This window comes from Symphalangus syndactylus, chromosome 24 (genome assembly GCF_028878055.3).
Source record: "Symphalangus syndactylus isolate Jambi chromosome 24, NHGRI_mSymSyn1-v2.1_pri, whole genome shotgun sequence".
Lineage (NCBI taxonomy): Eukaryota > Metazoa > Chordata > Mammalia > Primates > Hylobatidae > Symphalangus > Symphalangus syndactylus.
Window position 1 is genome coordinate 37,463,751 of NC_072446.2, and position 12,448 is coordinate 37,476,198.

The following is a 12,448-nucleotide window of genomic DNA, read 5'->3' on the forward strand; positions in this document are numbered from 1 at the left end:
CTCCCACAACACGTGAGAATTATGGGAGCTACAATTCAAGATGAGATTTAGGTGGGGACACAGCCAAACCACATCAATTATTTTCTGCTTTTTTCTTTTTGAGATGGAGTTTCACTCTTGTTGCCCAGGCTGGAGTGCAGTGGTGCGATCTCGGCTCACAGCTACCTCCGCCTCCTGGGTTCAAGCAATTCTCCTGCCTCAGCCTCCCAAGTAGCTGAGATTACAGGCATGCACCACCACACCCAGCTAATTTTGTATTTTTAGTAGAGGCAGGGTTTCTCCATGTTGGTCAGGCTGGTCTCGAACTCCCGACCTCAGGTGATCCACCCGCCTCGGCTTCCCAAAGTGCTGGGATTATAGGTGTGAGCCACCGTGCCTGGCCTCCTCATTTTATAGATCATAAGGCTGAGGCTTAAAAGGGGAAAACCCACCCCAGGTCATGGTTAGCAAGTGGTAGAGCTGGAGCTGGAATTTGAGCTAGAAGTTTGACTCCAGAATCCATGCTCTTTTCTAGCCTGCTTGCCTCATTGCAAGCTGCCTGGTGCTCTTTCCAAAGTGTAAGTCCTCGCTTCCGCTGTCCAGGCCTGCCTTCTGTCGCCCTAATCACTCATATGTCCATTATCCCATCTCCCCCACTGCAGAATATAACAAAGCCATCCGGAACTACACCCGCTTCGATGACTGGTACCTGTGGGTGCAGATGTACAAGGGGACTGTGTCCATGCCAGTCTTCCAGTCCTTGGAGGCCTACTGGCCTGGTCTTCAGGTAGGAATGATCAAAGAATGTGATCATCTTTCTATGGGTCTGGCAAAGCAAGCTCATTCTGATGTATAAGTCAAATAAGGTACTTTGTTAGTTGCTTGAGTACTTTTTTTGGAGGGACAGGTTGAGGATGGAAGAGAGACCTAGAGTGAATTAGATAGATTTAGAGTTCTGCCAAATTGAGTGTCAGGAACTGAGCTTCCAGTTTGCCATGGAATGTTGTAGCACTTAAAGTTGACAGTGCATTTCCAGTCTGGGCAGGAATGGCCATTGGCAACAGCTGTTTCTCCACTGGGCGTTTCTGTCCAATCTCATTCTTGAGAGTGGGCCTCAGGAAGGGCAGGAAGCAGCTCGTGCCGCTGTGCCATCTCGTTGTTTTCCCATTACATGGTCTGGTAGAGTTGCAGCTGGAAGGATCTTAGAGCTTATCTAATCTACCCCACTTTGGTGTTCCAAAATAGTGCATGTACCAAAATGTTTTTATAGTCTACGTTTTAAAAGTTTTAAGAAAAAGTAGTCCCACCTGGGCAACATAGCGAGACCTCATCTCTACAAAAAATAAAAAATTAGGCTGGGCACGGTGGCTCACGCCTATAATCCCAGCACTTTGGGAGGCCGAGGCAGTCGTCGGATCACGAGGTCAGGAGATTGAGACCATCCTGGCTAACATGATGAAACTCTGTCTCTACTAAAAATACAAAAAATTAGCTGGGCGTGGTGGCGGGCGCCTGTAGTCCCAGCTGCTCGGGAGGCTGAGGCAGGAGAATGGCGTGAACCCAGGAGGCGGAGCTTGCGGTGAGCCGAGATCACGCCACTGCACTCCAGCCTGGGCAACAGAGCAAGACTCCATCTCAAAATAAATAAATACATAAAAATAAAAATAAAAAATTAGCCGATTGTGGTGGCACATGCCTGTAGTCCCAGCTATTCAGGAGACTGCAGAGGAAGGATTGCTTGAACCTAGAAGATCAAGGCTGCAGTGAGCCATGATCATGCCACTGTAGCCTGGGTGACAGAGTGAGACCCTGTCTCAAAAAAAAAAAAAAAAAAAAACCACCGCGTTTCTATCCAGAATAACCAGGTAGATATTGTGTCATTTACCAAGAAGGTAAAAAGGCCAGAGTAGGGAGACAGCTTTGTGGAAAAGTAAGGGAACCAAGAATTTTGTTTAGGAAATGCCAAGTTTGCTCTGTCCATGAGACATCCAATGAAGATGTCAGGGTCAGCTGCTTCCCTGTGAGATTACGTTAATAGTAATGGCTACTTAGCAATAGCTGGTAAAATTATAAATGCATATATCCTTTGACCCAGTGATCCAATTCTGAAAATGTGTCTTACACGTAACATTTTACATCTATTTGATGTGACATATATACAGAATTATTTATTGCCACATTAGTTGTTGGAACCAATTCAAATAAAAATATCTGAAAGCCAAATTTCCATATCTGAACATATGGAGATAATTAATATCCCTATTAATAAGGAACCAAGGGCTATTTTTTAGTGTGGGGAAAATAACATATACTCATGCATAAAGAAACTCTGGAAGATTATACAAGAAACCAGTAATGTTTATCTGAGGCCAGGCAAGATGGGTCGTGGTTGTAATCCCAGCACTTTGGGAGGCTGAGGTAGGAGGATCACTTGAGCCCAGGAGATTGAGACCAGCCTGGGCAACAAAATGAGACAGAAAATAAAAAAATTAGCCAGGAGTTGTGGTGTGCACCTGTGGTCCTAGCTACATGGGAGGCTGAGGTGAGAGGATCTCTTGAGCCCGGAGGTCAAGGCTGTAATGAACCATGATTGTGCCACTGCACTCCAGCCTGGGTGACAGAGTGAGACCCTGTCTCAAAAACAAAAACAAAAATGGTTATCTTTTGGGGTTGTGGTGTGGGAGTGAGACTTAGCACAAACTTTTCTCTATTCTTAGAATTTTTAACTGGCTGGCTGGATTCCAAAACTGTTAGCTGACATTGACCCTGAAGATTTAGGTACTTAATATACAATCTGTGTTCCTTCCAACAATGTATGAGATAGGTGGTGTATTTTACGTCTTATAGATGAGGCTCAGAGAAGTCCAGTGCCTGGCTCAGCACCACACTGAGTAACTGGCAGACTCAGGGATTGATTCAAGGCCTTTTTGACCCCACAGATTTTACTTTGTCTTTTCTTAAGGTTGTCTGTGGGGTTTTATGCCTGGTGTCTACCTGCCTGACAGCCACTTTCTCCCACAGAGCCTCATTGGAGACATTGACAATGCCATGAGGACCTTCCTCAACTACTACACTGTATGGAAGCAGTTTGGGGGGCTCCCGGAATTCTACAACATTCCTCAGGGATACACAGTGGAGAAGCGAGAGGGCTACCCGCTTCGGCCAGGTGAGCAGCATCTCTGGCTTGTCATCTGCCCGCAGGCTCTGGTTCCTGAAACCCCAAATCTTCTCTACAAGGCTCCGTGCTCCACAACTGCCCACAAGTTCATTTTTTTCCGTCTGTTCCTTTCAGTGGCTCTGGGTGGTTTTCTTACTAGGAGTTAATTATCCCCATGTTTTCAGATATGGAAACTGAGGCCTAGTGGGATGAAATGGCTCGCCTCTGGCTCTTAAGTGCAGGAGCTAGGCCTGGAATCCAGGGCTCCTAACTAAATTGCATGCTCTTTTTTATTTTTATTTTTTGAGACGGAGTTTCGCTATTGTTGCCCAGACTGAAGTGCAATGGCGTGATCTTGGCTCACTGCAACCTCCACCTCCTGGGTTCAAGCGATTCTCCTGCCTCAGCCTCCCGAGTAGCTGGGATTAGAGGCATGAGCCACCATGCCTAGCTAATTTTGTATTTTTATTAGAGACGGGGTTTCTCCATGTTGGTCAGGCTGGTCTTGAACTCCCAGCCTCAGGTGATCCGCCCACCTTGGCCTCCCAAAGTGCTGGGATTACAGATGTGAGCCACTGCGACTGGCCCCATATGCTCTTTCAAATCAGGAAATGAGTGAGAAGGAAAAAGCCAAGGTTGACTCCTTTTGAGCTCCTGCCATCAGGATTTCAGAAGTGTAGGCAAACTTCCTAAGTCCATGGGTCAGATAAATTCTGCTTACGTGTATGGAATGTTAGAACTTTGGGACAGACCTTAGGAATTACCTAGTCTCTTTCACCTCCCCATTTGCAGCTCAGAATCAAGCAAAGGACTATATCTGAGGCACTCTCATACGTTCCTTTCTAGCCCTGGTGTCATTTGATTCACTTCAGGGAAGCTGAAAATTGTGAGGAGGGGAAGGAAAAGGGGGACAAAGGAAGGAAGCTTAGTCAGTACACAGTCATCCCCCACCCTAAAACAGGTGATGAGCCCATTGTCTTAGACACTTCCCACTTTCCCACCTGAATTGCCTTTTAGCCATGGGACAGGCCTTCTGGTTATCCTGCCTTCCTCTACCCCATTTCCTTCCTCTTCTAACTCAAGTGATTATCGTAGGAGGTGTAGAGGGGACCAGGAGAGGGAATAAAGAGCAAATTAGTCAACTTTTGACTCCTTAGAGGCCACTGTTATTGATGTTTCCCATGCATTTGTTCTCATGGCATGTTTTTAAAACAAGAAACTTGGCCGGGCATGGTGGCTCATGCCTGTGATCCCAGCACTTTGGGAGGCCAAGGCAGGTGGATCACCTGAAGTCAGGAGTTTGAGACCAGCCTGGCTGACATGGTGAAACCCCATCTCTACTAAAAATACAAAATTAGCTGGGCATGGTGGCACACGCCTATAATCTCAGCTACTTGGGAGGCTGAGACAGTAGAATCGCTTGAACCCAGGAGGTGGAAGTTGCAGTGAGCTGATATCACGCCATTGCACTCCAGCCTGGGCAAAAAAGAGCGAAACTCCATCTCAAAAAAAAAAAATAAATAAATTTTAAAAATAAGAAGCTCTAAGAAGGTATCATATCTAGTGTTACCAACAGGTAAAGATCAGGGTTTGGGACTCAATGTAAGACATAGGCTTGCACAATCTTAGGGTTAGAGGGAACCTGAGAGGTGTTCTAATTGGAATTTTCCTAATAGGGCCCTGTCAAGTGGTTATCTAGTTTTTGCTTAGTTACTACAAGTGACAAGGAGCTTGCTACTTAACAGAGGCAACCTGTTCCATTTGTAGGACAGGCCGGCAGGAAGGCATTCATGGAAAGTAAGACACTACTGGCCAGACGCAGTGGCTCATGCCTAAAATCCCAGCACTCTGGAAGGCTGAGGCAGGAGGATCATTTAGGTCCAGGGGTTCAAGATCAGCCCGGGCAACAGAGCAAGACCTTGTCTCTAAAAGAAATATAAATAAATTAGACGAGAGTGGTGTTGCATGCCTGTAGTCCCATCCCAGCTACCTGGGAGGATCACTTGAGCCCAGTAGGTCGTAGCTGCAGTGAGCCATGATTGCACCACTACAATCCAGCCTGGGCAATGGAGTGAGACCCTGTCTCCAAAAAAAAAAAACATAAGGCACCACTGTCAGGAATCCAGGAGTGCGTTAATCCAGTCATCCCTCCTACCCCAAAACAATGGCAAATAGGAGATAAGGACTACTGTTTCACTAAATTGGCCAGAGCCCTATACTTTCGTATATGTCTCTGATCAGCAGTGTTGGAGCACAGAGCCTAGCCTAAAGGCCTCTGCAGGCTTTTACCTCCCTCTAAGTCCAAATCTGAACTTTGGGCTGTCTCCTTCCTCTAGAGCAGGGATTCCCCAACCCCCAGGCCATGGACCGGTACAAGTCCGTGGTCTGTTAGAAACCAGGCCACACAGCAGGAGGTGAGCAGCGTGTGAGCAAGCAAAGCTTCATCTGTATTTATAGCTGCTCCTCATCACTCACATTGCTGCCTGAGCTCCGCCTCCTGTCAGATCCGTGGTGGCATTAGACGTTCATAGGAGCACAAACCCTATTGTGAACTGTGTATGTGAGGGATCTAGGTTGTGCGCTCCTTATGAGAAGCTGATGCCTGATGTTCTGTCACTGTCTCCCATCAACCCCAGATGGGGCTGTCTAGTTGCAGGAAAACAAGCTCAGGGCTCCCACTGATTCTACATTATGGTGGATTGTGTAATTATTTCATTATATATTACAATGTAATAATAATATAAATAAAGTGCACAATAAATGTAATGCACATGAATTATCCCAAAACCATCTCCTACAACCCCAGTTCATGGAAAAATTGTCTTCCACGAAACTGGGCCCTGGTGCCAAAGGGTTGGGGACCACTGCTCGACAGAGTTGGTCAGATGCACAGGAAAGTAAAGCAATAACTAACATGCTTAGGAGGCCCACTTGTGAGGAGAGAAGCGCGACGCCTGGTCATGAGGGCACTGGCCCACCAGCTGCTAGAAGCAGAAGAGGGCTGGGTGCAGTGGCTCACGCCCGTAATCTCAGCACTTTGGGAGGCCAAGGCGGGTGGATCAACTGAGGTCAGGAGTTTGGGACCAGCCTGACCAATATGGCGAAACCCCGTCTCTACTAAAAATACAAAAATTAGCCAGGCGTGGTGGCATGTGCCTGTAGTCCCAGCTACTCAGGAGGCTGAGATAGGAGAATTGCTTGAACCTGGGAGGCAGAAGTTGCAGTGAGCCAAGATCCTACCATTGCACTCTAGCCTGGGTAACAGAGCAAATGTCCCTCTCAAAAAAAAAAAAAAAAAAAAAAAAAAAAAAAAGAAGAAGAAGCAGAAGAGGAGGCCTCCCATGAGAGCACTGTCTTTTATGCCTTTGAACACACAGAATGTGTTCATCTAGTAATGAGTGTACCCTAGTCTGTGCCTTAGAATATGAGCAATTAGATTAGCAATTGTCTAGAGGCCTGTGAGGAGGGAGGAGGAGGAAGTAAGAGAGAAGTGGGGAGGTAGACAGAGACCTTTTCTCTAAAATAAGAACTAGAGGCTGGGTGCAGTGACTCATGCCTGTTATCTCAACACTTAAGGAAGCCAAGGCGGGTGGATGACTTGAGGTCAGGAGTTTGAGACCAGCCTGGCCAACATGGCGAAACCCTGTCTTCATTAAAAATACAAAAATTAGTCAGGCCTGGTGGCACATGCCTGTAATTCCAGCTACTCGGGAGGTTGAGGCATGAGAATCCCTTGAACCCAGGAGGCAGAGTTGCAGTGAGCGGAGATTGCGCCATGGCACTCCAGCCTGGGTGACAGAGTGAGACTCTGTCACAGAAAAAAAATTAACTAAATAAAATAAGAACTAGAGTTTGCAGCAATAAGCTAAAAGGGACAGAAGCACTGATCAAGCCCAGGAGGAAACAGGACAGGAGAAGGTCGGGGGAGATGATGGTATAGAAAGGGGACAGGGGTTCTTCTCTCTCTTAGAAAAGACGGATGAAGTAGAAAAACATATTGAGCTGAGGCCACCCTTGAAGTCAACTCTACAACAGTTCTTCAGGTATTTGAAAGCAATAAACACATTTTTTTTGGATTTCCTTTTCTCTAGAATAAATATTTTCATCTGGACCCACTCCTGTTGGCTAATATTCATCTTAAGGTAGAGCTCATGTCTGAACATCAGGTTCCAGTTGTGGCATAGAATTGGGCAAGACAAAACATCACATTTTCTGGGCACAGTGAACTGATGACTACATCTTTGTTAGATTGATGGTTTGGTGGTTTATTTTATTTTATTTTTTTAATTTTAATTTTTTGAGATAAGGTCTCACTCTTGTCACCCAGGCTGGAGTGCCGCAGTGGCTTAATCATGGCTCACTGCAGTCTCAAACTCCTGGGCTCAAGTGATCCTCCTACCTCAGCCTCCTGAGTAGCTAGGACTACAGGTGCATGCCACACCCAGCTAATCATTTTTAATTTTTGTAGAGACAAGACCTTGCCATGTTGCCCAGGCTGGTCTCAAACTCCTGGGCTCAAACGATCCTCTCCCCTTGGCCTCCCAAAGCGCTGGGATTACAGGCATGAGCCTGGCCTGGCCTGCTCTTAGATATCTCTGCCTTTTCTTTTGGCCTATCCTATCTTAGAAAGAGCCTTATGATGCCAGGCTCTTACTCTTCTTTTGATTTTAGAATTAGGTTAGACTCTGAGTGACAGGAAAAAAAAATAGTAGCTTAATTAGGATAGAAATGTATTTCTCTCTCATGTTCTGGGCTTATATGGCTCGCCATGGTGTCCTTAATCCCACCTAGCTGTTAGGATAGTTGTTAGTGTTGGCAGCCAGGCAGCCTGTGCTTAGCTAAAGTTAGGAATCCTGCTACTAAGAAGGAAGGGGGGAACAGATATTGGGAAATAGGCAACAACCTCCGCCACCTTCTCTACCCTAGAACCTGGCCACTTTTCTCTCCCTTGGGGTGGGAGTCACTGGTCAGCCTTAATGCTGGTCTCCACTGAGCTTCAAGCTTTGGGTATACTGGCTCTGAAACTCAGCATTGGGTGAGGTATCCTGTGTTCCTGCTAGTTGGGGCCTTATGGACAAGATACGGAAGGGAGTAGTCCCTCACTGCCCTAAGAGGCCCCAGGCCATCTGTGCAGCCACTGAGTGAGGAGGGTCTGCTTTGGACTTTGCAGAACTTATTGAAAGCGCAATGTACCTCTACCGTGCCACGGGGGATCCCACCCTCCTAGAACTCGGAAGAGATGCCGTGGAATCCATTGAAAAAATCAGCAAGGTGGAGTGCGGATTTGCAACAGTAAGTGTTTCCATGGCCCCAAGAACTGGGAAGAGTCTCCCCTTGCTGCTAAAAAGCCTCTTTAAGGGTAGAGCTTTGGGAGTTCTGACATATCAGCACTAGAAGGGACCTTGGAGATATACATAATGCTCGTATTTTATAGATGGGGAAACCAAAGAACAGAGAAGCTAAGTGCCTTGCTAAAGATCTCACAGCTAATAGAGGTAGAGCTAGGATCAGTTCCTTGGGATCTTGACCCAGGCCCTTGGCATTCTTCTCACAGCGGAGATCTTTGATCTGTTTGAATAGGTGACTTTGAAAAGGTGAGTTTAGCGAAAAGTTTTGTGAGACACTAAAATAGATTTTAAGGGGAATCCAGAGTCCCACAGCCCTGTATTCAAACCTGGGACTCCTTAACAAAGCAGTCCTACTTAGTCTCAGGTATTTATTGAATGTCTTTCACATGCCAGGAACTCTGCTAGGCCCAAGGGTTACAGCAGTGGCCTTGCTCTCATGGAACTTACATTTTAGTGAGAAAAAAACCATGAATGTGTATTTGGTAGACAGAAGGCCAGTGTGGCTGGAGCGGAGCAAGCAAGGAGAAAAGTGGGAAGAGATAAGGTCCCAGAGGTAGGCAGAGGCTAGATCACATAGGGTTTTGTGTAAGCCACAGGAAAGAGTTTGGATTTTTTTTTACTTGGAATGTGAAGCCTTGGTAGGATTTACGGCAGAGTAGTGACATGACCTGATTTGTATTTTAGAAAGATCGCTCTGGCTGCTCTGTGGAGGATAGATTGAAAGGGTCAAAGGTGAGAGCCATCTCACATCCATACAGGAACCAAAGGCAAGATATAAATACGAATGTAGAAGAAAATAGTCTGGAAGAAAATTCCCCAGAAAGCCTACAGTGTTGGTGTTGGGGTATGGAATTCAAAACAACAACAAAACACTTATTTTGTAAAATTTTGTAATGTGATTATATTCTATAAGTAGAATATAGATATGTGTAGGGGAAGAGAGAATACCTACATGTGAAAGGGAAAAAATAAGCCCCTGATATGATTTAGTTTCTAATATGCTGTATTGTGTGAAAAACAAAAATGATAAACCCACTGGGCCCTTCCTAGGAATGCTGGGCTCATTTCCATGAACGTGAAGCCCTTTGGAGGTCTCCCATGGTGAATGATGGGAACAGGCATCTGACCTTTGTCAAACAGGACAAGGAAATAATAATCTTGATACATCAAGACCATATTTGAGTCATATTTTTAAATGTAAGATAGAGTCCACTGAGAATGTTTTGTTTAGAAGTATTACTAATTCTGAGAAGCTAAAATAAATGTTTGTAGCAAGTAATCTTAGTCATCCATGCCTGGAAACTCAGTTGAAATTCTCTAAAGAAGACTCCTTACTAAAACAATGTATTTCAATAGTTTTCATCAACAGCAGTTGAACCTAGTAAGTGTCGATATTTTGGGTCTGAGTGGAGAAAAAAAGACCCCTTATTAGGGGTAATTGGCCAGGTGCAGTGGCTCAGGCCTGTAATCCCAGCACTTTGGGAGGCCAAGGCGGGTGGATCACGAGGTCAGGAGTTCAAGACCAGCCTGGCCAACATGGTGAAACCCCATATCCACTAAAAATACAAAAAAAATTAACCGGGTGTGGTGGCATGTGCCTGTAGTCCCAGCTACTCTGGAGGCTGAGGCAGGAGAATTGCTTGAACCCGGGAGGCAGAGGTTGCAGTGAGCCGAGACCGTGCCATTGCACTCCAGCCTGGGTAACAGAGTGAAACTCCATCTCTAAAAAAAAAAAAAAAACTTGGTAATCATCTGAATGCCCTTCCAAGGAGGATTAGCTAAGTAAATCGTGATCCATTTTCACGATGGAATACTATGCCATCATTAAAAGGGATGATTAGCTCTATGTTTATAGTCACAAAAAGTTGGGACAAATGGGATAGGAGATTGTCATGTCATAGAGTAAGGTTAGCGGAGACCTTTCTGGTGAAGAAGCATTTGAGCAGAGACCTGAAGGAAAGGAGGGAACAAGCTATGAGGAGAACTGGAGGCAGAGTGCTCCAGGCTGAAAGAACCACAGATGCAAAGAGCCAGAGGCAGGAGGGTGCTGTGCTAGCTCAGGACAGAAAGGCAGCAGCTGGAGCTCTTAGAGTGGTAAGAGGTGAGGGCAGGGAGGGAGCAGGGGCCAGATCATGACTTCCATTTTTATCCTGCGTGAAATGGAGGGTTCACAGAAAGTTGTGAGTAGAGAATTGACAGGAAGACTTATGTTATACAGATACTGTAGGGGCTGGGTGTGTGTCTCAACGCCTGTCATCCTGGCACTTTTGGAGGCCAAGGTAGGAGGAATTGCTTGAGCCCAGGGATTTGAGACCAGCCTGGGCAACATGGTGTGAGACCCTGTCCCTATTTTTTAAAAATAATGTGTATATATAAACTGCAGGGCTAAGGATGGAAGCTGGAAGCCCATTTGGAAGCTGATGTGATAATCCGGGTGAGAGATGATGGTGGCTTGGGAAAGAGTGAAGTTCTGAAAAGTTCAGTGATTTGCTCACAGGCCCTCAGCTGCTTTGTGGCAGAACAGGCATTCTTAAGGGATTGCCTGACCCTTACTACCAAATTGTGATGGTATTCCAACTTGCTTCCTTCTCCCACGTGTCAGATCAAAGATCTGCGAGACCACAAGCTGGACAACCGCATGGAGTCGTTCTTCCTGGCCGAGACTGTGAAATACCTCTACCTCCTATTTGACCCAACCAACTTCATCCACAACAATGGGTCCACCTTCGACGCGGTGATCACCCCCTATGGGGAGTGTATCCTGGGTGCTGGGGGGTACATCTTCAACACAGAAGCTCACCCCATCGACCCTGCCGCCCTGCACTGCTGCCAGAGGCTGAAGGAAGAGCAGTGGGAGGTGGAGGACCTGATGAGGGAATTCTACTCTCTCAAACGGAGCAGGTCGAAATTTCAGAAAAAGACTGTGAGTTCGGGGCCATGGGAACCCCCAGCAAGGCCAGGAACACTCCTCTCACCTGAAAACCATGACCAGGCAAGGGAGAGGAAGCCTGCCAAACAGAAGTTCCCTCTTCTCAGCTGCCCCAGTCAGCCCTTCACCTCCAAGTTGGCATTACTGGGACAGGTTTTCCTGGACTCCTCATAACCACTGGATAATTTTTTTATTTTTATTTTTTTGAAACTAAACTATAATAAATTGCTTTTGGCTATCATATTTTAGTTATCATGTTTTACATATTGGGCTATTTCATGAGAGTTCATTCAAAGAAAGGATTGGTGGCTATGGGCAATTGTGAATCTAGTTAATTTTCTCATGCAGCTGGAGAGACGGCTAAATGCAGTTAGCTGGCTCCAAAGATCCTAGGGGTCGATAGTTGAATCTCCCTTCCTTTTCTGGTGTCTTTGCGGAAAGTGTTGTCATAAATATATTTCTTTGTTCGTTCTTGCTCCAACATGTGCTTCTTACTTTTTTTTTTTTTTTGAGACAGAGTCTCGCTCTGTCGCCCAGGCTGGCGTGCAGTGGTGTGATCTCGGCTCACTGCAACCTCTGCCTCCCAGGTTCAAGCGATTCTCCAGCCTCAGCCTCCTGAGTAACTGGGACTACAGGCGTGCATCTGGCTACACCGCATCTGGCTATAATTTTTTTTTTTTTTTATATTTTTAGTAGATATGGGGGTTTCACCATTTTGCCTAGGCTGGTCTCGAACTCCTGACGTCAGGTGATCCACCTGCCTCGGCCTCCAAAGTGCTGGGATTATGGGCATGAGCCACCATGCCCGGCTGCTTCTTACTCTTTAGTTGACTCATCTATCCACCTGTCCTTCCAAGCAACAAAGATTTATTAAGCACCTTTTTTCTTTTGAGACAGGGTCTCCCTCTGTGACCCAGGTTGGAATGTAGTGGCATGATCACGGCTCACTGCAGCCTCGACCTCCCAGGCTCAAGTGATCCTCCCATCTCAGCCTCTGGAGTAGCTGGGACCACAGGCACACACCACTATAATTTG

The 12,448-nt window shown here is 46.2% G+C and overlaps 1 protein-coding gene and 1 pseudogene across 2 annotated transcripts in view; both read left to right on the forward strand.

The window, feature by feature from the left end:
• The window catches only part of EDEM2 (ER degradation enhancing alpha-mannosidase like protein 2), a 32,658-nt gene extending 21,002 nt beyond the window's left edge, over positions 1 to 11,656 (forward strand). For both annotated transcript variants that reach the window (XM_055266647.2, XM_055266648.2), the window contains 4 exons: positions 642 to 766; positions 3,001 to 3,145; positions 8,307 to 8,428; positions 11,087 to 11,656. In XM_055266647.2, coding sequence (XP_055122622.2) covers positions 642 to 766; positions 3,001 to 3,145; positions 8,307 to 8,428; positions 11,087 to 11,587 — 893 coding nt within the window. In that variant the 3' untranslated portion in view covers positions 11,588 to 11,656. The remainder of the gene's footprint in view (positions 1 to 641; positions 767 to 3,000; positions 3,146 to 8,306; positions 8,429 to 11,086) is intronic.
• LOC129474939 (uncharacterized) lies at positions 9,819 to 9,894 on the forward strand (annotated as a pseudogene).
• Positions 11,657 to 12,448: the final 792 nt, after the last annotated feature.